A 26,587-nucleotide genomic window follows, 5' to 3' on the forward strand; every position below is an offset into this window, starting at 1 on the left:
CGTAGAAACAATCATTGTTTCGCTATCATCTTGATGCAATTCTTCAAAGTTATACACATGCATTCAGAAGCAAATATTGTTGGCTCACCAAGTGGCGTGAATCTAGAACGACAATTGGAGGGAGGGGGGGGGGGTGTTCATTTATCAAATTCTCCAAGACGGATTTTCAATGTAAGCAATCAATCACAAAATAAATCCTTCGAACTGAAACACACCCCCCTCCTTAAATTATCATTCTAGTTAGGCCTCTGCAGGCTCACCTTTCCCATTATACAAAATGCCGCCAAACTTTATCATTTATGAATATTAGCTTATATTTTTCCTATATTCGATATCGGGGGACGAATCAGGATATGACAAAGAAATAAGGTTGGCCTACAATCCACTTGACTTACGTTCTTCTAATTTTACCATGGATGACTGTAGGACCTGTCAATTCGATATTAAAATATCTTCCAATATAAAACACTCATGACTAAATTAAGCTACCGATTTAAGCTGCTTTCATTAAATCAAAGTGAAATTTAACCATGTAAATATCAACCTGGCAGGTGAAAAATTGTTTTAATATAAATGTCAAACAACATGCGGCGTTGAGTACACGATCCTAGCTAAGAACAATATATCAATATAACTTTTCATTCTTATCAACCCTGAAGTAAGCAGTCTGTTGACAGGGGTTTACGTCATTTGATTTTTCCAGCTGATAAGTCTATAAAACACAGGTGATTACGTTATGTGGTTGGACAAACTGCAAATATATTAGATTTTAAGATAAAAATAATTTAGCGTGTACTGAATGTCATTTTAGACGCTTGTCACTCAATAGAGCGGTAGTTCTATTATTAAAGTTTTATTACAAAAAGTAAACAATCATATATTGAATATGCGGCGGGCATTCTAACAGCGTATAGTAGGTCTTTATCCAACTGTGAAATCTTTGCCGGCTCAGTTTAGAACTTCTAATGATGAAAATGTATTAGTCCAAATATATACAAGATGAAATCTCTCGGAGTTTCTGTGGTCTTGTATCTACTAGGATTCCACTTTCTCCGAAGTGGAATCTGTGAGAAACAGACTTTCTTTCACAGGAAAACGGGCAAGTATTTGCCAGATAGTGTGATCACATCAAGATATGCTGGGAGTAGTATGGAGTGTTCAATATATTGCACAAGAACCGAGGGATGTGTTTCGGTGAATTACAAAGCAAGCGGACAGGATGAAGGTCTGTGCGAGCTCAACAACAACACAATCACAGAAAAGACAACCGTTGACAATGATGAATTCGTCTATCTTTCTATTGCCATTTGGGTACGTACGCTGGTATAGACTTTTTTTAGAGAATACTGTTGTACTGAATATATCATTATGTAAATATGCTGAAAATATCCTCTATCATCTTCAGTATGATAAACTTAAAACATATATACTACAACCTGTTCACGGCACAAACTATACAAATTTACTTAGTTAGGCACGCATCGTGGTCGAGGCAATCTGTATAAAAGGTTAATTCTGCCTGTATAGAAGCCTCTAGCTCACACGAAGCTTTTAGCTTATTAACCTTAGTCACTTAAAAGACTATAGTGTGAGTGTCGTTACACGTGCAAGGCTTACAGTTCATAGCCCATCGTATATCCTGTTTAGAGTCAAAATAATGACGCCATATTACCAGAAATAGGTAATGATTTACGGAATCAAATCAACAAACCAAGCTGCAAAGAACTATTGGAGGAAGATGTGTAAGTAAATATGCATGTTATGTTGTAATGAACAATATATATTTGCATGTGATCATTGCTGTGATATAAAACTTCGCTTAAAGTTGTTGCGCGAATGACGTTATTTTAATAAAATGAAGCGTGCAAACCTGGGGCCAGTTGTATAAAAGACTAGTTAACTTTGAACTGTAGTTAAGGACAGAATTGGCCAACCATGCAGAGTCGTATCTTTCTGAGGCAACTAGGATTTAACTATGCAAAATGTAGTCAAAGAGTTTTATACAACCGGCCCCTGGAGTAAAGCGAGAGTTCATGATTCATTGTTCTATACGGAAAAAAATTGGTTGGGTAAGTCGTTGTTGTTCTGAGATGAACTTTAAGTCGAAATTCCTTCTTTAGCAATAGAAGATGCTCAACCGCAGGAATATTTCGGTGTATAATCTCAACCGCTTGCCGACCATTCAACATGATGGGTTTGAAAGCATTTTCACAGTTTAGGATTTAATGAATGCTTGTAAATTAGGGATCTCCCATGCACTAACAAACAAAACCTCTTACATGCAGGAATCTACAAAGCGGAATTTATCATCTGCAATCCAATTTTTCTGGGGAAAAATATCCAGTTTACTGTCTCATGGATCACAACTTTGATTGCGGTTCGGGAGGCTGGACATTGGTTATGAAAACAGATGGAAAATTGGTAAGTCTAGGAAACCATCTCTTCAAAGAACGACTATAGATAACCACGATTTTAACTGAATTATTCATTCCACTTGCCTCTTATTTTTTTATATCATTTAAAACAGAGCACATTCACATATGCTTCGCCTTACTGGACGAACAATAAAAGTTATGCAGTTGAAGATGGACTTGAAGGACTAACAGAGAAAGAAAGTAAACTGGCCTCTTATTGGAACACTCCTTTTAAGAAAATATGTCTTGGTATGACCGTTAATGGTGACAGAAGATGGATAGTGTTGAATTATGAAGCCAGTTCGCTGTACAGTTTGATCGCAGACGGGCAGTATCGAAATACAAGCGCTGGACGGGCCACGTGGAAATCTCTGATTGCAGACTCATCTTTACAACCATTCTGCAACCAAGACGGTTTTAGCATTACAAAAACATACAATAAGCTTTATGTACGTATTGGACTTTACGCAAATAATCAAAATGATTGCGGAACGCCTGATTCATGCATTGGATTTGGCATCTCCTATAACTCCTGTGGCATGACGTCTAACATAACATGCGGTAATATTGCACAATGTAGTGGCACCGATAGGGGAAAGAGACTTACCGCCGCATTCGGATATATTTTAGTTCAATAGTCCATGATGCAAATGAAATATACCAGACTCGACGAAACTGTCAACTGCAAAGAAACATGAAAGCTAGCCTGTATGAATGCAGTAAGAATTAAGTTATAATAGGGAGTTTGAATGTTTGATTATATAAGCTTTGCAATTTCTGGGAAACCTGCAAATGGCAGGTTCGAACTTGTTCACAGAATTCATTTTTGTTACATTTTCGTGTCATATTTTCCTCCTTATGTGAATACATCGATGGTACCTGGAGTTTTAATAAAAAAATCAAGTTTTTATTATTGCCTCTTAGCCGTTTGAGGTGAAAGGTGAAGCTTAAGCTATATATAACATTTACTTACTCCTTTAAGTAAATGTTAAATAGTGTAACAATATATTAAGTTTGCAGTTCAACAGCAAAATCCAATCGTCTCCATATATGTAAAATGGATATAATGTAACGTTGGAAAAAGGAAAAAGTAATTAAAATGCGCTACAGCTAGTGCACTACTAACAACACAGAGTGTGTATGGGAAATATTTCAGTTGGCTTAACCCCTTAACAGCCGTAGTATTTCGACTGTTCATATGCATGTGCATATGATTTTCATTTAAAGTTAAGACTCAATATAACCCTAAGAAATTATCTACATCGAGTAAAGTGCCAATGTATCTTAATGATATATAACTCTAGCTTATGCGTTGTATTTTAGTCGTGTTGAATGCAATTCAAACAATTGATGAGATGAAAATGAGCCAAATGCGTTTTGTCATCTATTATCTATATTGTTTGAATTGCATTCGACGCATAAACCTCATATATAGGTAAATCGACGCTATATTGCTTTTTAAGCCTCAGAGATTGGCACAGGCAACCGATCAGAGACAATGAATACATATTCTGTCAATAATCATTGTTTCGCTATCATCGATCTCATGCAATTTTACAACGTTATCATTACAAAGCCCATGCATAGAGACCGGACACGGTTTGGCAAAGCGACGCGAATTTTTTTATTTTCCAAAAGCAAATAAATTCTAATTATCATAATATTCTCGTATAGATTACCTAACGACAACACATGCATTTTGACTGCTCTGGCGTCCATATATTTCAAAATTTGCTTCCACAATTTAATTTACATGCTTCTATAAAATGAAAATTCACGTCGCGTTGCTGCATCGCGTCTGGTCTGTGTCGCCAAATACAAAAAAACAAAATAACATTGTCGGCTCTTTCACTACTAATGCCGTTAAATTTTATCATATGTGAATATCAGCCCTTCTTTTTATTAAGGTATTATGTACTTGTATTCTGTGGGAGACTTAAAACTCTACTTCGGAAGCAAGTTTCCATCTATTTGCTATGTTCTAATTCCACCGTGGATACCTGGATGACTTGTCAATACGACATGAAAATATCGTCTTAAATCACATAATACTGAAAGTACTGAACTACAATACTGCTTTCATTCGAGTCAAATTTAACGATGTAAATATCAACATGGCAGGTGAAAAAACATTTGTTGCATATATCAAACAGTATGCTTCGTTGAGTTAGCTATCATCAAAAATCCATTAAATGAAAATGCGGTACTTTTTTCATTAATTTCTCGAAGTACGCGGTTTTGTTGATGAAAATTTCAGTCATTTATAACTTTGGGAATGTTGAAAGTTCATATGCCATGCAAAAACGATAATACACGCAAGTGATTTTAAAGATAATTTTAAAAATAATATATAGCGTGCGTGCACGAATGATCTTATTCGACAGATAATAGACGATCTATCACTTCATAAAGTGGTTCTATTATTAAAATTTAGTACAAAAGGTGCTTAATCATATTGATTGAAGGAAGGTCATCTAACTTCTGACGAGGAAAATATATTAGTCAATAAAGGTAGCTATACAAGATGAAATCTCTCGGAGTTTCTGTGGTCTTGTATCTGCAGTGTTTACTAGGATTGCACTTCTTCCGAAGTGGAATCTGTGGGAAACAAACTCTCTTTCACAGGAAAACGGGCAAGTATTTGCCAGATAGTGTGATCACATCGAGATATGCTGGGAGTAGTATGGAGTGTTCAATATACTGCACAGAGATCGAGGGATGTGTTTCGGTAAATTACAAAGCAAGCGGACAGGATGAAGGTCTGTGCGAGCTCAACAACAGCACGATTACAGAAGAAACTGCAGTTGACAATGAAGAATTCGTGTATCTTTCTATTGTCTTTTTGGTATGTATACGCGGTTGTTGGATCGCGGTTAGAGTTTTCAAACATACTAGCTCCGTCATTCTCAATGTGTTATAAGTTGAATTAAAAACTAAAATGTTTACTTCAGGTACACTTTGTAATTTTCCTGTATCCATAGTTGGCAATGATGTTTGTACACAAAACGTTTTTTAAAATTAGTGTTTTAAGATTGAAATTCGCGCAACGAAGTCGTTTAAGTATAACTTTAAACCTCGCACCCGCGCAGCCTGTGTTAGTCATACGTATCTCGAAACCTTACTCTTCCCTATTTAATACCTTATCGTAGTATAGCACATAGCATAGTATATCATAGTCTTTCGAGTAAATGTGTCAAGCGAGTAGAACTGAGTAGTGTTGTCTTTAAAACGACAAGTAAAAACTGGCTTTATGCTCGTTTTTGCCGGCAGCGTGCCGGAGTCGTCGACAATCGCCCCATATTTTCAAATTTGTTATGCAATTAATACCGTGTTACATTTAGCGTCAAGACATACCAGAGATTGTCACTCATTCAAAACAGCAAGCCAGCAAACCAAGCTGCAAAGAACTGCTGGATGAAGATGGGTAAAATTTGATCTTAGTATTATGATTTGAAACATTGGCATCGAAATAGAGAAGGAAATGATTGGCGAGGCATATTTAGATAACATTAACTTTCTTTCTCAACGCTTTCGAATTAATTGAACCAACAGACAAAGTAAAATTGGACCATTTATAATTCATTTAGTGAATAATTTCTTGTTTGATGAGGATAAATTGTCTGCATAATCATTTCAGTATAATCTCAGCATTCAGCCACATCAAACGGAAGTCATGACGGAAATAAAACACGATGGGTTTTAAACGATTTTGGAGCTTGCATCAGTCTGCATGTCCTGCGAATGCTTCTATATTCCTGATCGTTCTCTAACAAACAAAACCTCTTACAGGAGTCTACAAAACGGGATTTACCAACTGCAGTCCAGTTCTTCCGAGGAAACCTATCCAGTTTACTGTCTCATGAATGACTCTATTTGTGGTTCGGGCGGTTGGACATTAGCGATGAAAATAGATGGCAAATTGGTAAGACTAGTCAATTCTATACTTAAATTCCTTCTAGAGGTTCGTTATTCCCCAACAGAAACACAGCACGACGCCAGTTCCAGGTTTCATTAATTTACGACAACAGTATCGCCGTTATTATTTCGGACAATGAATGTCGCTGAAAGATGAGACGGTGGCATGCAATAGAGGAATATACGTAAACAATTCTAACTGCTTTTGTGCATGGTAGTTCATTGACATTGCTGCATGGTTCCTCCAACTAACATACTTCCTAGTTTAAAATATTTTGTGATCGTCGAGATTATTTGTGGCAAACAGGAGATATCACTAAACGCTGGCCGAGCGGTGAACTTGCCTTCAACTGAAAATCTTTTGAAATAGAATGGTTGATTGTTTTTCCAACATACTTCCTATTTTTGTTATCGTTTAAAAACAGAGCACATTTACATATGCTTCGCCTTACTGGACGAACAAGGAAAGTTATGCAGTTAAAGATGGACTTGAAGGACTAACAGAGAAAGAAAGTAAACTGGCCTCTTATTGGAACACTCCTTTTAAGAAACTATGTCTTGGTATGACCGTTAATGGCGATGAAAGATGGATGATGTTGAATTATGAAGCCAGTTCGCTGTACAGTTTGATCGCAGACGGGCAGTATCGAAACACAAGCGCTGGACGGGCCACGTGGAAATCTCTGATCGCAGGCTCATCTTTACAACGAAAATGCAACCAAGAAGGCTTCAGCATTGCGTATAATAAACATAGTGTACGTATTGGATATTACACGAATAATCAAGACAGTTGCTCACAGGCTGATTCATGTATTGGATTTGGTATATATTACAAAGCTTGTTACATCACGTCTAATATAACATGCGGTAATATTGCACAATGTAGCGGCACCGATAGAGGAAAAAGACTTACTGCCGCATTCGGATATATTTTAGTTCAATAGTAGTACATGATGGCAATTAAATCTGCGACATGACATCTAACATAACATGCGGTAATATTACACAATGTAGCAGCACCGATAGAAATGAATGCAGTATCAGAATTTGGCTAAAATAATATGTTTTCTCTCTCAAGCTTCTTCAGTAAAAATGTAAAATATCTTTGTACAAAATAAAGTGAATAATATATGTGTTGAAGAAATATCTCCTCCAACTTCATTTATTGCATCTCATGCGACAAATGTGGTTTAAGTGCAATCTAAGAAAAAATTATTTATCTGTTGCGCGGGCTTGAATGTCCCAAAAAAATTGCAGTATTATTGCAGAAATATATATTAATTTAGTTCATTACAAAAGATGGCTAATGATAGGTACAATGTAAAAATAAATTTACCATAAGTCAATAATAAAGCGACTACAATAAATAGAGCGAAATCGCGTTCTTCGCTGCTAAAAACATGTTGGCCAAACAAGCCCATTAATTCAAAATAAAATCCTCTCTGTGACGAAATTTTAAGAAACATTCTTAAAAAACCACGGTTCATTTAATAAGAGTTGGATGCATGCTTAATCATTCACATCCTTTTCATTTCTAATCTTATATTAATACCATTATTGCTATAGCAATAATTTACTCTACGGTACTCTATTTCTACAGCATTTAAATTGAAATGGCACCTGTTTAATTACCGAGATAATTAAATATTCTTTTTAACTAAAGATATATATTGCGCCTATACTACAGGTTGTTGGGAAACACAAGTATACCCCCATCACACTCAGCAAAATTTCTAGACAGAAAACAAAGCGAATTATTTGTCCCACAAAGAAAACAAATATGCTACGGTGTCATTTGAAGAAATGAGGCTATAATAGGGACATAGACAGCGGAATTTATTAGGTTCGCCTAATTTTCGATATACTGACCAATCAACTTTTCTTCAATGAAATTAAAATGGAGCATAAACAACGCTGATGTGAAATTGATTATCCTGAAGCCATTTGATAGTCGTAATTATAATCATATCAACAACTAATATTAACAATGAAATTGCCCTAATTTCGCACATTTAGTGCAATTGTTAATCAGAGACAATATAAAAATAAAAATTTATGACTTTGTGTGTTCATAACCGTTTGCCTTGCAATGAATGTCTCTCTGAGCGCTTGCACGCTATTTCTTATCACAAGTATACCAGGGATTGTCCTGTGCACGGAGCAAGCTGTCTTTCGCAGGCATGAACAAAAATACTTGGCGAATCATGTCTTTGAAACGAAACAGGTAAACACCGAGTTTGAATGTGGTTCGCTTTGTATTCGACATGAATCATGTGCGTCGGTAAATTACAAAACTTCTGGGATTGGTAAAGGTCGTTGTGAGCTCAACCATAAGAAACGTGATCACGCATCGTATGCAGACAAAGAAGAAAAGAACCTTGAATTCAACCACCTTGTTCTAATTGATCTAGTGAGTAAACGTATACATGCATCGTTTGAGCAGGCAGCGACTACTCTGCCAAAATTTAAACGCCTTCCTGCAATTTTTAAAAATCATCATTGTTCCATTGTACGTAAATTTACTATTACTAGACTTATAATTATGAGCAATCCCTAAATCATTCCGTCACATCAGCAAGACTTTCAGTTTTTGAAAGGCGGGTAAGTGTGCATGCCCAAGTAGCGAACCCAGGTAAATGCGAGTCCAGTTATACGTGCATGTGTTCAGACGACTTTGAAGTATTTCTCTTAATTTTCGCTCCCATATCACCCACCCACCCTTCCGCCTCACAGACATCGTGAGTTACACTTGCTATATATTGTGAGAAAAAATGTCTTTTGCCGTTTAGGTTTTGAATGAATCTGCAACGCAAAAAATGCCAGGCAAACCCAGCTGCAAAAAGTTGTTGGAAGATGACGGGTGATTATATTAATTGTGTTTTAATTAAAATAATTTGTACATGCAGGTATAATAACCTCTACTATACTCTGTGCCAATTATGTGTCCCGAAATTTCGCCGACTCATTATGAGCTAAACTCGATAGAAATTAAAAGTGATATTACGCTGTCATACAGCAGTAGTCAGAATACGTGAGATATAAATAAAACAAGGTCATCACTATGTTGAGTTTGCATATGATTGCTTTAGGCCGCTCTTATTGTAAATCATTTCAACAATTTTCAGGAGCCTACTAAGCGGAATCCATTATCTACAATCCAGAACTTCGGCAGATAAATATCCCGTTTTCTGTGTGATGGAGAACGTCACCGGATGTGGCCCAGGAGGCTGGACATTAGTCATGAAAGTGAACGGAAATTTGGTAATTATACGCTAAACCATGCATGATATTTGATGACAAAAACTTATTCGGTCATACAATTGAACAGGTCTCATTAAGAACCTGGTGGGACTAAACCCCTAACATCTAAAATACAACTCACTCCTACTAGGATTTCCCTAATGCTTTATAATTATCTTCAATTGGGTCTCAGGAAGTTTATTAATCTCACTTATTGTTTTGATAAGTATAGTAGTTAATAGCATATTTTGGTTTATTGGATCGTTTTTGGTTTCATTCTTCTACGTTTTTCTTAAACAGAATACATTCATATATAATTCATCTTTGTGGACGAACAAAGAAAGTTATGCAGTCGAAGATGGACTTGAAGGGCTAACAGAGAAGGAAAGTAAACTAGCTTCCTATTGGAACACTCCTTTTAAGAAAATATGTTTTGGTATGACCATTAACGGGAAAACAGATTTAATGGCGGTCGATTACGAGGCAAGTTCGCTGTACGATGTGATTGCAGATGGACAAAATCGAAACACAAGCGCTGGATATAAGGAGTGGGAGTTGTTAACAAAATCAAGTCCAAAGACGATCCTTGAATATTGTATTATAGAAGGTTTCAATATCAACCAAGGCAGTTTCTTTGCGCGTGTTGGTTTTGGGTCGAATGAACGGCTGGAGTGTAACCGCGTTGCCACAGCACTTGCATTGGGCATACAATTTCGTAACGATAGGTTGGCGAATAATAACGAACTAGCAGCTGGTTATGTTGTAAGTCTTGAAGAGCATTCGGAAACAAAAGCCTTCGCGTATATTTTAGTTTCTTAAGATGCAATAAATATATCTATCAAATGCAGGGACATACGAAACCAGCATGTTAAAATATAGTCTGACCTATATAACTTGGCCTATACAGCCTTTATGCAGTAATACAAAGTATAGTGTAGATATTGAAATTTGTACATAAATATTATCGTATCTATAAGTTTAGTTAATATGTAAAAAATATATATGTAAGTAATCTACCGGATTTAATAAGTAACAAAAGAAAGATGAATTCAAATCATTAAAACGAACTTTATTGTATAAATAGTATAAGGTTATAAGACAGCATTATGAAATGACATTGATTTTTTGTAGACAAAAAATCTAATTTAAATTACCGACGCACAGTGTACTGAAAAAATAATATTCATGCACCTATACTAGATTTATTTAAATCTATTTGATGAGGAAAATGGTTTCAAATGGTTTTAACACTACCACTGCAATTTTCATTAAATGATTACCGATTACGGGCTGTTTTCATGAGCCGGGTAATCGAGATTCAACGAGGCAGGAAATGGACTTTTAAGGCATTAAAATAAGTCTTTATGAAAATAATCAAAAATCCCACGCGTGGTATTGTCTTCATGGCTATAATGCACAATTGTCAAGTTATAATGTTTCATTTCAACATGCATATATACGTCAAATACGTCACGTCTCGCATAATGTAGTATAGTCATGCAGCCTCTTGATTTGTGAATGCGGCGTATTAATTTTTCATAAAATTAATCTACACGCAGCGATTAAATATTGGCTAACGCTGTGAAACGCCTGCTTTTGTATATCAATTGAATACATGCATGGCATTGCACTGACCTCCAAAACAGCTAACATTTTGAAAGTAGTATATTTGATCTCTCGACAAACAAAATTCTTCTCGCATGGGTTGAACAGCAGAAAAATATTTCCCGAAATTAACCGATTTATGCTATATACAGTTGTGTAAAATGCAATTAATGCATCCATGAGGTGCTTTTATAACAAAGCATAAAATATTTACTTCTTTCGGGTAATAGATATAGTGGAATAAGATTAGCTATAGTGTTCAGTGGTGTTTAAATATTAATTCTATATGTATGTACGATATTCTATATGAGTCTGTAGTCAGTAGTCTGCCGTAAGTCTTTTTTTTTCTCGGCCGTAATTCTTTTTTTTCTCGAAGTTGACAGAATCAGTTTTTTCTATATTGCAGAAAACATGCCGCGATATGCATGACTCCTATGTATGGCCAATTTATATACCTTGCATGAATAATTGATTTCGTTCAATTATATCTGATATCAAACATCTTAGCAATTATTTTTGGCATTTACATGCATGTCGTTGTTCTCTGAATAATCTTGCTGCAATGCAAATGGTTGTCTTTTTTAACGTTTTAGTTTATATTTTCACCCTAAACAAACTACGACTTGGAGAATGCTCGCAACAGGCTATCTTTCAGAGACATGAGCAAAAATACCTGGCAAATCATGTCATCGAAACAAAAGAAGACGCTAGCGAGTTTGAATGTGGCTTTCTCTGCGTTCGACATGAATCGTGTGCCTCGGTCAATTACAAAGCGTCTGGTATTGGTAAAGGTCGCTGTGAGCTGAACAGTAAGACACTTGAAGCAGCAAACGATGATGATATGACAACAAACCATGAATTTACTCACTTCCATATTGTTATATCGGCAAGCTTGGAAGCGCAACCAACTCGTATGTTCTATCTAAACTATAATAATATATCAAACGAAGTTTAAAGCTTTAATTTTAGTTCCCTTATAAGGAAATATACAATACACGCATATGCAATATATGATTTTATGATACACACAGTGTATCAACTTTTTACATGTCCATTGGGCGAAAATTATTTCATCGACGAGGTAGCTATATTTATTAGGAGGCCTTTGGCTTTTGAATGGCACGTTTCAACAAATATGAAAGCCCAGGAGATTTGATCATGATTTGAAGGCCCATTTGATCAAAATCCTAACAAGTTTTAGTAAGACCTATAACACGATCCTATATAATCTATATAATCGTTTACCGAACAAAAGCTAACAAAATAAATGCAGGTTTCGAACGGTGATATCAGTGTATAGCCTATTGGTCACTGATCTAATTTAATATGTTAATAGTGTGAATATCGTTATAGCTACAGCAGAAAGATATACAACACTAGAAACAAGAAGTTCGACAATTCATCAAACAGGCAAGTTTTACTTTTACAAGTGCATGTTTATATAACGAACAAAACTGTTAAAAATAAAGGTCAGAGGCCAGTTGTATGAAAGCCGAATAGCGCTATCCACCGGATAGTGGTTTTTTCAATCGCTCTAAAATCGCCCGTTGTTGGGTACAACTTTTATTAAATCTTTGTATTCCTAAATCTAGGATCTTTTTTAACAATTTCTGGTTCCAAAGATGAAATTTTATTGCTCTTCAAGCATTTTTAGAACGGTTGAAAAAGTCACTATCCGCTATCCAGCCTTCGTACAACTGGCCCCAGGTTCACCGAGAAACATTTATATATCCGTGTATATCAACTCAAAGCAACAGCACCTCCAAAAATTAACAATTTTAGCAATTTATTGTCTAGCTTTCGACTATGCTTTAGTCATCATCAGGAATATTTTTTAGATTTGTTAGGCGATTATATGTTCATGTGATAACTTTACCAGCGTGAATGCTGCTAACCAATTCGGAGGGTTCAAGGGCGGGGAGTTCAATAAAGTAGATAACCTTCAACTAACTAACGTTAATATTACAGAGATAAATTCAACTTGTCTCATTGCAAAATGGGAGATAAGTTTCGATAGCGAAGGTTGGTCGAAATGCGACGAAAATGATCTCTTCATCACAGGATTTTATCGAAGTGCCCCTGATGGCACAAATTCCATTGATAAACTTGAGAAGGCCAAGTGTTGTGATTCAGCACCTGCGTACAGCGGTCAGACGAGCATGTGTGAGAAAACCTCATGGAAAATTTCTCTCGATAGGTATAGACTGCGTGGATAATTTGGTATCGTATATTCCTTCTATTTAATAATTGTTTTCGCGTTAAGTATGGCAGTTTAAAAGTATATGGTATAAGTGTATTTTAAGTACACGAAAAATATACAAAAATATACATGATACTGCATATAGCGAAACATCAAGTGGTCAAAATGCCAGGACGTCGAGTAAGGACTTCAAGTATCATCACGTGAAGTAGTGTTTTATGCAATAAATTTGAATAGCTAACGAAATAAACTCGTCAAATCGGTTTGTCTAACCTGTATTCTATACAACAGCAATTTCAAACTTGACAAATGTGGTTTGCCGAGCTATATTATATAATAGCGGTATTCGTATGGTTCTAACGATTCCATACCCTTTTGCACATAATTCTATTATTAATAAATATTCGCCAAAAGCGAGATAAATGTTTATAGCTATAGATATAGATGGACAGATATTGCTCTAGATACTCTAATTAGCTATATATTATTGGATAACAGTGGAAGACGAAATGGCAACGGTGTATAAAATGAAACACACTCCGATAAACATGCAAAGACATCTTGCAAACTCAAGATTTCAGTTATAAGAAAAAGACAAAACACAATTATTCAAAGTTCATATTTCGACAATAATCGCGTTTTGTCTTTCTTAGAACTTAAATCTTGAGTTTGCAAGATGTCTTTGTTCATCGGAGTTTGTTTCATTTTACACTTTTTGAGATTGTCTGCTGCATGGTAAAGGATTTTACAACAATGCACGTTTCATTTTTTAACAGAAGCAACAAATGGAGTTTGTGCTCAGGAGGACACTTTCTCAACGGGTTGCGTCGAACTGCAGGCAGTGGTTTACATAATATCGAGGAAGGCTACTGCTGTAAACCCAATAATCACCCAGCATATTATGCATCATGTTATGATGAAGATGTTGGAACATCGTTTGATCAAGAAGGATGGTCAAACTGCTCTCAACCTGAGAATTATATCACTGGACTCTATCGTGGAAATGGTGCGGATATTCTGGGCAATATCGAGAAATTTCGATGCTGTAAAATGGCGTGAGAATAACCACTCGTGTGTAAATAATCTTTGCCTGGAAACTATCATAATACAAACAAACGCTTTCTGAAGCGTTAAATTTTTTCTTTTGTTATAATGTAACAGCCAGCTATAGAATGCGATAACGGTTTTCAATGAATTTTCAAGTAAAATATAGTCATTTGAATATTCTCTAGTTTAGCAAAGCAACTTTCTCTTGCGATAAGATTTTAAACGGAGCAATTTGTAACGCATAAGTTCAAATTATGCTACAGCATGAGATGGAAGATAAAATTAAAGTGTACATTTTTCTTTTCAATTGTGCCCGATAAAAGAATCTTCTACAATGGTAAAATGTTAAAGAAAATGTGCGAAACAATGTATGCATGGTTACATATGGTTACATCATTCTATGGTTACATCGTTTTAATCTTTTTGTTGGTAATTTTTTTTCGAAAACGGTATGGGCCATGTAAAATCTAAGTATAAGTCATGTAACAATAAATAGGCGACATATGCTTGATAGCTTCCATGCATATAACGTGAAAAATAGCCCTTAGTGTGAAGTCACTTTGCATTAGAGAAGTTCGGACACAGTCAGTGCATGCCTATTTAGATGTCGTGGTGGAAATAATAAATAACAAGTACACCGCTTCGCACTTATAGACATGTAATAATAGGAATCGGTAGTTATACGTTTGGATTTCCCGATGTTTTTTTTAGGATCAGTTAATGTTTTTCTAAAGTATTAATACGTCCTTACAAGTTTACACTGCCGACTTCCCATTGCACGCACACAAAATATACAAAAATGGAATGCCTTGGTAACTAAGTGTATATCTATTAGTTTCATCACCTAATGAGATAAAGTCTTATGATGAGATGCGTGCCGACAAAACAATCAAGAGCGGCAGTCTCATAATAGACTATGAGATGACTCGAGATATACCTTGGACACAGGACTGCTTTTAATGAACTCGGCCATTACGGAACACGTTTAGGATTACTTTCACACTGTCATCATGCCGTTATGACAAGTTTATTAATTCGTGCAAACGAGTAAATTTTAGGTTCGGGTGCAATGGCTACAAAACGTAAACAGCAAACTATCCAGTTTCTCTTCGAGGCATCGCCTGAGAACAACATTACAAGATGTTTGATCAGTACAACTTCGAATACTTTTGAGAATGGCGAGGGGCGGAATGCTTCAAGAGAGGTTTCCTTTGAGAAGGAACCGGATGAGGCTAGACACGCTGATCACATAATAGAGAGAAGAGGGTGTCAGCCATTTTCCATTAGCGTTGAGACTAATGGCGAAGAAAAGAAAGACAGCGAACAGTTCCCTTCTGGCAGACGTGAAATGGATTCACACAAAGTAGCTGAGCTAAATGACTTTGATGAAAAGAGAGAAAATAGCTGTAAGGAAATTCTTAATAAAAAGGTAACTTATAATATCTCTTGTACTGAAATTAATGTCAATGATAACATATTCGTTGTATAGTATATTCAAATGATGTATGTTCATTACTATCACGATTATGATGGGAGCATCCAAAAACATATACTTGTATAAATATGCATTACTTGGCTGTAGTATTGGGTAACAAAATTTTATAAAATTAAGTCATTGACTAACGAGATTATTTAATGTGTCATGTTTTTAGGTACATGTCATGTCTGTTATTAAATCCATTCATGTATCAGAACATCTATAATCGATTATAAATCTCGTAATTTTTAAAATTCGTAAAAATTATAGCACTGATGGTATGGTTATAGTCGTGCCAATTTATAGTAGAAATTTATTTAATTTGTAGAAGTTTAATTTTCATTATAGTGAAGCTTGTAACTGGAACAGACGATAGTGATCTCATAATTTCAACTTCTTGTCTCTTATTCAATACAGGAAAATTCGCTAGGTCGAACGAGAACTGAATTTAATATTGCGAACTTAACGTGCGGTGATAGGCGAGACAGCAATACGAAATACACTATTCCTGGCTCCGAAGACATGGCTAATGAAGATGAAAGGTATTCATCAAAAAACACGAATAGGTTTAACCTCAAGGATAAAAATAAAGGTATCCAGAATGACTCTATTCACACGAATTATCAGGCAAAAAGTTTTGAAGTTCATCCTAACCAAGACACCGAAATTAATAATAGCTTTGATAATTATAAATATTATAGCAATTACCATAATATGAGTTCACAAAACACACAGGCTAATCCCGAAGGCAAAGAGTCGCGAGATTTATTTCCGCTTCTGGGTGATTCGAAAAATATCGAAACGAATGATGGAGGTGAAAATTCAACACTCGAAAACATATATAGGAATAAAGAACACCCAGTTTTCGGTAAATTTGGTGCTACAACTTATGAGGGAAACGAATCAAAGTACCTTCACATTATTGATTATGACATACAAGAACCGCCTCCGGTTATTAAGTCTTTTAAGAATTCCGATCATTCAACAGCCGAAGAACAAGTTAAAAACCCATCAAAAATTGAAGACATCGAGAAAAGTGAAAGTTTAGGAGAAATTAACAATAACACTGAACGGACATTTCACGAAGCCGGGTCAAAGCATTCACTTGATTATAAGTCCAAAATACAATTGCCGGATTTGCTTAATCCTCAAAGATTACATGGAAGGCAAATAAAAGAGAAAGCTAGTCTACAAAGCGATAATGACATCGACGGTGGAAACCAGTTTACGTTGCAGAAAGCTTGTCCGATCACAAAACAATCTGAAGGCAAGGTCAGGAATTTGGTACACGAGTATGAACTGCAGGTGTTGAACGAAGATCATCCAAGACAAGATGAAAAAAGTGGAAACCAGAGTATTTTACTTCCGAAAAGCAAAAACGCTGCCGTGAAATTATACGATCACAAAAATCAGTCTAAAAGTAAAGAATGTTGTGCAACTTATGTTCGGCCGTTGAACATAGAGAAGCCATCGGACCTAGAGAAGCCATACAATTCTGGAATGGACAAGCCTGTGGACAGTTATAACAACAGCAATTCTCATTCAAAAGCAATGGAGAGTAAAAACATATCTCTTTCTAGTTCAAGTTCAGTCGAGCGTTCACCTGATAGCAGTAATACGAGTGCTTTCACTCCACTAGTCAAGGCACAGCGTTTGGCTGATAGCGATGATGAAAATCGTAGTGTAACTCGATCATTCCCATTAAATGAAAAATTGGGATTAAAATACGAACAGCACACTTCAAGAAGTTCTCCTCGTGTTATTAAAGCGCATTGGTACGATATTCAGAGTACATCCCGACAGTCCTCGAAAGCGGTACTGCAGCCATCTAGGCTCAGAAAATGGAAAAGTTTAGGGGAACTTGACAGAATGGAACAGGCAGAGGAATATGAGCTACCTGAGCATTTAAGCAAAACAGAAACATGTGTACCTGAGGAATATCTTGAATCAGACTTCACCTCAAGATTTGAAGCAAAACGAAATAATCAGACCCTTAGCTCTGGTCTACATGCTAATTCTCCATCAATTGGACTTGCTACGAAAACAAAATCCCCTTTTTTAAGCCGGAAATACGAAAATCCGGCTAGACACACCCAACAGGAAGACAACTCGTCTTATTCTTCATCGTCATTTCATAGAACAAGAGAACATGGTAATCTCAGTTCATACCGATCCACTCAGTGTAAACCAGATCAATCTCCCATGAAAAGATCTCCTTTTTTAAGACGAAAACATGAAGAAGGTAGAAATAGCGCAAATGTTGGTAACACCTCCGGTACTTCATCCTTATTTCAAAAGACGAGTAATAATAATAATGCTCCTCTCAGTTCTTCGCCATCTTCTTGGGGTACTTCAGACCAAGGTGACGTAAAACAATCACCCTCAAGTGAAATTGACAAAAAGGATAATACCTCCTCCATTTCATCGTTATTTCAAAGCATCAGCGGCAATGGAAACCTTAATTCTTTCTCCACTAATTTAGTACAACCAAGTGAATCTTCTGTACTACGAGCTTCAGCACCGAGAAAGAAATACGAAAACCCCAATGAAGCTATCCCAAGCGACTCTTTCCTTTTCCATCCAATAACAGATCAAAATAATAATCTTAGTTCTTCGATGACTGTTTTGGAAACACTAGATCAATCTCCAATGAGGCGCTCCCAGAAGATGAAGAATCTGCTCAATATTGAGTACTACGATATCAATTCAGATGACGAATTAAATAGTAAGATCAAGCGAAGGTCGAGGACGAAGAGTCTGAACGATCAAGATAGAGAAACGGTGGCGAATGTCCCAGCAAGGCGTGAGTTTAGGAGTAGTGAGGATTTGACACGTTCCGGACGTGCGAACCAAGAAGAGGTAAATCGTGTAAGCAGAGATGAGGAACAGGTGAGTAGAGTTGAATAGAGTTCAGTTATATTCAATGCATTGCATTAAATTACATTCGAACGTCCCGGTATTTCCAATGGCTACTTCCACCGTGCAGCTTTTCCAAGCTTCCTCAAGAAGCCAAAATGACAATTAATGTTTCCCAACATTTCGTTACACAATCAACCATTTCCTATTGTAGCACTGTCTGTGCGACGGGTACAATTCGTATACGCCCAGTACTGTTATAAAGTCCCCTGGTGATTCTGCTCAATAACACACACATCCTCAGGATACGTGATACCTTCAACCTTGATGAATACTGTATATAACATATCCAAAGAAATTGCGACTCCGATTTTTTAAACATCTTCCAGCAAGCGCTATTTACAATAGAGAGCAAGAAGTAGTAGTTTTCACCACCAACTTCATTAAATAATGTGTGTTCTTGTCCTATAGGCTTGGCGAACCAATACGAATTATGAGAACTTTGATGTCACATCCGCAGCGAACAATTCTTCATCAAAAGGGCACAGCAAACCAACATATGCTGCAAAACTGGTCAGTCACGACAAAGAAAAATTGGACGAGTACCAAAGGCATTCTCAAGTGCAGGTTCCAATGTATAATACAAGAAATGTTCATACCTCTCTTAAACCAAATACTGCCATTACAGTCAATTCAAATACGAAAGGCTTAAATTCACATGAAAGATATTCAAAACGGCAGCTAGGAAGAGATAAAGGCATAACTGTCAGAGAGATAGAAAAAGGTAATGACCTTTCAGGATACAGTACGAATAACACGCGACCAAAAGAAAGTAAAATTGATGGATTAAAGCAATACAGAAAAGATATGAATACAGTCAGTACACTGAAGCGAAACGTGAAAAAATTACCGAGTACATTATACAAATCTAAAGATAAAGCAGGCAAAGGACATGCGCATCACAAGGAAAGTAGCAAGGATAACAAAGAGTCTAAATCTACAATATACCCGAATGAAGACTTCAAAGCAAGTGAAGGAAAATACAATATCGCAAAGGCAGAAGAGGAGTGGAAGAAGAGATATGGTAGACTTCCCTACAACAAGAAAGACCCGCTTCATCAATCTTCTGACAAAGATTTTAGTATCCTGTTCAAAAATACTGTAGATGAATGTGCAACTCAAAATAGCACAGGACAGCGTGGTCTCTCAAAGAAGAGATTTTCTCTAGAAGAAGCCATAAGAAATACTTCTACATCAAGCTTGTTTAGTCCAAATAACAGCGTGAATGAGAAATCGTCAAACAGCATAGCAAGAAACTCGGACGATATTTCCACCACGTTACATCAGTTATCAAGCTACGTGATATCTGGTTACAAGGATGATTCCAAAGAGAATTCCAACCATATTTCTTCACAAGGTGATCAAGAAACAAAAGCAGCAGTTGCAGTAAGATATAGGCGATACTATCTAGACGACGAAGGAGATCTCTCCCATATTCTGGATAATACTACAGAGTCCCGAAAACTGTCCATGTTGGTGCATTGTATTATAAGGCTGAGAGAAGTGTATAGCATTCAGCCTTTCCCAATGTCTCCTCAAATGGAAGAACATCCTATGAACTTAGGGAACCCTCAGCTTCGTGACGCAATTCAGAGCAAGCCAATGAAGGTTGTCAAAGATATCATATTGGCCAATAAGAGCGTAGATATCAACACGTGCAGCCAATCAGGTGATTCGGCGCTGCACAGAGCTGCAATTGAAGGCGATATAGATGCAATTCGCATTATCATCAACCAAGGTGGGAATGTGAACATAAGAGATAGAAATGGATTTCAGCCTGTTCATCAGGCGCTGAGTTATCACCATTACAAAGCAGCGATGTTTTTGATGGATTGTGGCGTGGATCTTATGAGTTATACGTCGAAGAGGATTCAGCAGTTCGCGAGAGTTAGAGCGATAGCAAGGCAATACCTGAGACAGACATTGAAAACCCCGCTGTAGTTTTGTTAGTAATCTAACAACCAAAAGCACCTACGAACTGAAGAAGTTCATATTAAATTGCTGCATGAAAGGCAACTGTTACAAATACCAAGCAATATTTTGAGAATGTTATCTTAAAAAGACCTACGGCAGTTATTGAATTACGAATATTGAACGGATATTTCAAACAAAAACGTGATGAAATTATAAGGTTCATAGTTCAGTTGAGCTAAGAATCAATTTTTAACTTTTTAGGATGCATGGATTAGGTTTGTACATTCTTTTGAGTAGATTAATTGTTACGCATCAGTTAACCTATGTTTTAGATTTTGTTAGGTCCAGTACTCTAGCAGGCAGAAGCAAAATTTCAAATTAATTCTTACAAACTTATTGCATTTTTTGTACAAATATAGAGCTATTTTACGATTCCCTCCATTTCGTCTTAGCACATGGCTTATAAATTTTAGTAAATCGATATCTTACAAATAGCCTTAGCTATAACAACAACTCTTGTGCAACGGAAATTTACAACCTTAAACAGCTCGTAATGCGCATGTCACAAATATGAAACACATTATCACATACATACATTATAAGGGGATAAGTCTTATATGCACGTAAACGAAAGTAAACATACCTACCAATACAAGATAAGGCTTCAAAAATCAAGATGAAAACCTTGCGACGGTATGCGCTTGAAGTGTTCTTTTTTTGTCGCCATTTTTTTTTACTCTTTTCAGCATCGAAGTATTTCGGTTTCCAAAATATTTAGATGCAGTTTTTCGATGCAGTTTACGGCTTTGCTTCAGATATCCAAAGCAATGCACGTGTATACTAACATTTCATATATAAGATAGAACTCAATCGTTCTTGAGACCAAAACATGCACATTAAAGGGGGCTCAAAAATGCGGTACAATCTCCTTGAATGCGTCCGGCTGCTGTAATATTTTTTCTCTTCCTTTTAAAGCGTTCATTATTTAAGAGAAAAATATAAATGCTTGCACATTCTTCGCACAGTCTGGGTTTTCAAACCGAAAACTCGGTAAGTAGGAAAATTGGCCTTCTCTTGATAAAAACTTGGCACCTCAATGTACGCATGCGTATATGCCAGATTGTACCACATATTTAGGCCACCTGTTCGATCGTAACAGATTTTCATTCTGCCGTATGTGATATCATTGTCAACTCTATGTCGCGATTATCTTGCAACAACAGTAATCAGGTACGCCAGAATGACAATCATGTTTATGACCGTGTCGCATCTGAAAATCACAGGGATGCACGGTAAAGATTCGATAATTTCATGATTTCAGCACGCGCTCTATTTCAGCATGCGCTCTGTTAAGTACCAAAAGTCTCAATGTACCAATTATCGAATATTTTGCTTCCCTCTAGCAAAGTTAAGTGGAATAGATGGTTTGGAAAAAGAAAAATATCAAATTTCTACACCAAGATGCAAGGCCATGAGAAATATCACTCACATCTAAATGTGGTATGTTTTTAAATACAATCAAATTCAACACCTTTTTCAAACCTGTTCCATTTCAATTAACTTTGCCGTAAACGCTTTCGCACAAAAGGCTACCTCGGTTACCTTTTCAATCGACCGGTATACTCAACAACAGGTACTTACGGTTAGGATGGCCGCTGTCTAAAGTCATCGTCACGGTGAAGTTATAGGACTCTCCTTTCTTGAGGTAAATGTACTTAGGTAGTGCATCTTCCATGCTGGATATGTCCATGGTTTTTGGATGTCTCAGTGAAGCTCGTTGATTGTCCAAGTATTCCTGTATAAATATATTCAAAAGCTAGGGAAAAACGCGGTATTCACTGCATTCGTCAACTTTTTCCCCAGTACAGTGGGCATAGGCTTTGCCAACGTCGATAGGGGAGAAGGACATAACAATGAAATTAAAAAGAGAATTATAATGAGGGTTTTTTCATAGGACACAAGTGAGAAAAATTGCCCAAATTGGATCATTTTAATGTTTATTTCTATATTTATTTCGAAACTGCGAGATCCCATTTACCACAGTTAATAGAACCATTAACTGTGGATTTAAGTGGGTAAAACTTCGATGGTGGAATGTGTAGATTAGATAACTGCGGCATTACCCTCAGAAAATCCACGGAGACCGGTACAGTGTTTACCATATAGGGCACGTCGACTACATCAACAATGAGCTGAAGGTGATGGCTTGTGTGAGGTGCCCGATAAACGATTGAGTATTGTAAACAATGTTTTGGGATTGTTGAGGTTGTTTGGTAGTCCAGTATTGATGGTGTGTTCACGATATCGTCATCTTGGGAGGTTTGTTCGTGGATGAGTTGGGAGTGTGACAGGATGTCTTGGACCGCCACTTTGCTACGGAAAACACAAGGAGTGTTGGAGGATTGGTTCTTACACTGAATAACCTGTAGAATAGATATATGTGCATGAATATATTGTCAAAACTATAAATTGTCAAATCTATAAATCATTTAATTGTAAAATTACTAAATTTGCTGTCAGACAAAGGCCAGATTTCTTTGAACTTTGTTTGAAATGTGTGAACATGCAAGATTTTTTATTAAAGATTTCTTTATAAAGTCTCCAATACGCTTTACATGAAAGCGTGATTCTTACTTTCCAAAGTAATCCAGCAGAATCGTGAAATAAGGAAATGATATTGAAATCTCCAACACACGACGATGATTCTTGAACGGTAATAACACCAATATTCCATTCATTTGCAGTCTCCAGATAATGAACCACAGCCGAGTCTGTGTGTCCCCACCAAACCTAACGGGTAGGGAATGTTATTTGGTCGAACATTTCATAGCTAAATTAAACGGGGCGATAAAGGTCCAGATAAGAGGGGTGGGGTCCCGGACAAGGAGTTGACGCAATATCACGGATTCTTATACCTGTTGTGAATCTGTTAAGAATGCATATGAACCATCTTCGGCAGACGTAAACACCGTGATGTTTGACATGTGGTCGAAATCCCACAAGCAAAAGAAATCTTCGCCCCCGTTAGGACTGTAATGACAAACCATTTGGATTTGTAAAGCAATAGCCAAGAAAATTGGTACCAAAAAGTGTAAAAAAAATTTACATTGATCATCAATACATATCACTGATGATCCTTTTCAAATATACCCACTCGCTAAACTAAACATCAAGAATTGTCACGTAAATTTAAAGTCTGTTTGGTATACCTATAGAAGAGGACGTTTCCCCAAGCGAAAAGGTTACTGCCAGTATTCCGGGTAAAAGATAAACCCTTCAGGTGAACAGGCAAGCTTCCGGTGGTTGAGGAATCTAACAACGTCGAGTGGTCACCGTGTTTATCATCGCCTGGATAAAAAGGACGATGATTTAATCAATCTTGAGCTAGGCTCGCAAGAACGGGAAAGGCATGCTTCGACAAAAGGAAGATTTATGAAATGAAAATGGAAAAGATTCACAAAATCTAATCAAACCTCGACTGATGTTTGGCAACGATAAAGGAAATTTGAATCGTATTCCCCACTGATCATCTATAAAGCGATGGCGTGTAGTAAAACTGGTAAAAATTAAGCTCTTCGAATGAAATTCCTTTCGTGCGATTTATCGTGATATCATGGAAATCTTTACAACAATACTTACTGGAATATCCCACAACATAATAGTTTGTCGAATACGACACGAGAAACACGTGTAGAAATTCCTGAATCAGATTCATACTCGCATCATGTATAATACAACTAGCTAAAAATAAGAGGTTATTGTATTAGCTGATAACGTTAAAACTTTCAAAAATGATGTCCATTTTCGTCTACCTCCTTGGCCGAGAGTCGATGCAAGAAATTGGCATAGAGTTTTGTTTTCAACATCGAGCAGTTGGATGAACTGTATGGAAGTTTCTGGAAAAATATGTCACGTTATAGGCTATGGTTTAGTTAGGTTGATTAAAGAGACCTTTGGCCTTGGTTTACTGACGAGTTTGGCCTTAAATGATTTTTGTGCCGATGGAATCGCAACATACCCGATGACACATCTGAGATATATACTTTGGAGGGGGAGTCTCGAATAGCTAGTACTTTGATAGCTCCTGGAAAAGCTTGTGGTGGTCCAATTAGCTTACGAATGCAATGACGAAAAGCTATCTTCGGCTGGTCTGGAAAGAAAATTTAGGAATTGGTTTCGAGCCTAAATTCCCAGGTTTTTTGCGGCCAATTCTGTCGCGATTCAAGGAAATATAACCAACGAAAGCTTACATGAATTGGTGCTAATTTCTTTCTGAAGTTCTTGGACACCAAACTGCAAAGAGCGATTATATGTATTTACGCAATTTGATTTTATTTTATTCGCTTTCTGAACAGGATCAATACAAAATGGCTGTTATGGAGAATGTACTCACACAAGTTAATAACAAAACTCTGTCTGGTAACAACAAGGATCCCCTAATTTCAAGCTCTGAACACGGGTCGGGACAGATTTTCGACAGACCAGATTGACTGATGTTATACACCTTTAAAGAAGAAAATAACGTAGGATTTTCTACAGGTTTGAAATGATCTACTCAAATGGATATATAACTAGAACATGATCCTGGGGTGGAGGTGTTTCTTTGGTATCAAGACTCATTTAAGTATAAAAAAACAGCTTTAGCTAAGTATAAAAAAAGAAAACCAGTATGTTGCTTTACTTGGGAAATATTGCCAGTGAATAAAACGTCTTAAAAGGAGATTTATAAATTATGTAATGAACGAATCATCATGCTCAGGCACATATTTTTCCTATAACCTTTATAACTGAAAAGCGTTTAAACTCAGAGTCAGTGAGAAAGCTGTAATCTGTGTTTTGAAAACCATTCACCAGCCAAAAAGGCATATCTAATGGTACGTTGTTAATGACTATTTTTTCTTTCACAACAACTCCATTGGGTAAATCAGTGACGGTGTCTCCGAGGTCTTTTTGATCTTGCATTCCAAAACCACGAGAATGGATGATCAAACTATGAGAAGTGAAGGCATTTTTTTGTTGTTCAACGCAATCCATTTTTTGATATAGTGGTGTGATACACATTTAAAAACACGCAATGGCATGTTTTGTTTATGCATATAACTTTCTGTGTATTTTTCTTCCCATCTCCCACTTGTGTCTCCTAATTCCTATAGTCGCATTTTGGTCAATCTTACTATCTATTGATTGAATTGCAGTCGAGGCGACGTAAATGCGAAGCATAAACTATAGGCCTCTATTATCAAGACGCTTGGAAATTTTTAGTGCGGCGTTATATTCAAATTAAGCTATTCCCAATCAAGGCTATATACTGTAGATTCAATATAACCAAGGAGAAACGTAGCATGCATGCGTCTTTGAACAACTTCGCACATCAAAGGTGGTATAACAACAACCTTTGCATGAATAGACAAAAACTCCTCGAGCTTTCAACAAAAGGGCCGTTGAAAGCTTTCTCGAGCTTTCGTTAAAAGGGCAGTTGTTCAGTATACATTTGATGCGATCTTGTCAATGTATATTTATTGTTTTACAACCTATGCAACTTCCGGCACACGACAAGCGCAAAGTTTGAAGCAAAATTTACCAAAACCCAATCTACCTTGCTTCCTGAATCTCTCGGGGGTTTGTTAGAAAACATCTAACAACAACATCGGCGTCCTGGACGGTCAGTGGAGCCAGCCAAGCGAGATCACAAAGATGCGTTTCATTGCATTGTGGACTCACCAAATTCTCGTCAACTTCGAACAAGAGGTTGTGTTTGGTTCCCTGTTGATCGCCACAGTCAGTTGAGAAAACTTGAGCAGTATCGATATTACTGTCGTCCCTACCACAAAACGAAACGTACATAGAAACCTGTCCTTG

General features: G+C 36.7%; 5 protein-coding genes and 1 long non-coding RNA gene across 6 annotated transcripts; 3 read left to right on the plus strand and 3 right to left on the minus strand.

Moving 5' to 3' along the window:
• The first annotated feature begins 854 nt into the window (after nt 1-854).
• Nucleotides 855-3,241, plus strand: LOC114520024. Its single transcript, XM_028540221.1, has 4 exons — nt 855-1,311; nt 1,648-1,742; nt 2,286-2,421; nt 2,528-3,241. The coding sequence occupies exons 1-4, from the start codon at nt 1,000-1,002 to the stop codon at nt 3,050-3,052; spliced, it is 1,068 nt and encodes a 355-aa protein (XP_028396022.1). The 5' UTR covers nt 855-999; the 3' UTR covers nt 3,053-3,241.
• A 1,657-nt stretch (nt 3,242-4,898) lies between these two features.
• On the plus strand, nt 4,899-7,294 carry LOC114520025 (uncharacterized skeletal organic matrix protein 5-like). Its single transcript, XM_028540222.1, has 4 exons — nt 4,899-5,259; nt 5,756-5,838; nt 6,204-6,336; nt 6,755-7,294. The coding sequence occupies exons 1-4, from the start codon at nt 4,939-4,941 to the stop codon at nt 7,271-7,273; spliced, it is 1,056 nt and encodes a 351-aa protein (XP_028396023.1). The 5' UTR covers nt 4,899-4,938; the 3' UTR covers nt 7,274-7,294.
• Nucleotides 7,295-18,297: 11,003 nt separating this feature from the next.
• On the plus strand, nt 18,298-21,151 carry LOC114520120 (protein HOS4-like). Its single transcript, XM_028540337.1, has 2 exons — nt 18,298-18,787; nt 19,226-21,151. Exons 1-2 carry the CDS (start codon nt 18,515-18,517, stop codon nt 20,753-20,755), a joined length of 1,803 nt encoding a protein of 600 aa, XP_028396138.1. The 5' UTR covers nt 18,298-18,514; the 3' UTR covers nt 20,756-21,151.
• Nucleotides 21,152-22,334: 1,183 nt separating this feature from the next.
• Nucleotides 22,335-23,775, minus strand: LOC114520174. The gene is made up of 4 exons (XM_028540400.1): nt 23,644-23,775; nt 23,363-23,518; nt 22,852-23,151; nt 22,335-22,523 (listed from the first exon to the last, which is right to left on the minus strand). The coding sequence occupies exons 1-4, from the start codon at nt 23,773-23,775 to the stop codon at nt 22,335-22,337; spliced, it is 777 nt and encodes a 258-aa protein (XP_028396201.1).
• Nucleotides 23,776-23,943: 168 nt separating this feature from the next.
• Nucleotides 23,944-24,621, minus strand: LOC114520103. The gene is made up of 4 exons (XR_003686665.1): nt 24,541-24,621; nt 24,368-24,469; nt 24,202-24,258; nt 23,944-24,076 (listed from the first exon to the last, which is right to left on the minus strand). It is a non-coding gene; the product is annotated as an uncharacterized LOC114520103 (long non-coding RNA).
• Nucleotides 24,622-24,669: 48 nt separating this feature from the next.
• On the minus strand, nt 24,670-26,587 carry LOC114520176. The gene is made up of 5 exons (XM_028540403.1): nt 26,325-26,587; nt 25,508-25,718; nt 25,122-25,232; nt 24,979-25,021; nt 24,670-24,878 (listed from the first exon to the last, which is right to left on the minus strand). The coding sequence occupies exons 1-5, from the start codon at nt 26,570-26,572 to the stop codon at nt 24,670-24,672; spliced, it is 822 nt and encodes a 273-aa protein (XP_028396204.1). The 5' UTR covers nt 26,573-26,587.

Source organism: Dendronephthya gigantea, unplaced genomic scaffold (assembly GCF_004324835.1).
Source record: "Dendronephthya gigantea isolate DGI-Jeju-01 unplaced genomic scaffold, DenGig_1.0 000015F, whole genome shotgun sequence".
Taxonomy (NCBI): Eukaryota; Metazoa; Cnidaria; class Anthozoa; order Malacalcyonacea; family Nephtheidae; genus Dendronephthya; species Dendronephthya gigantea.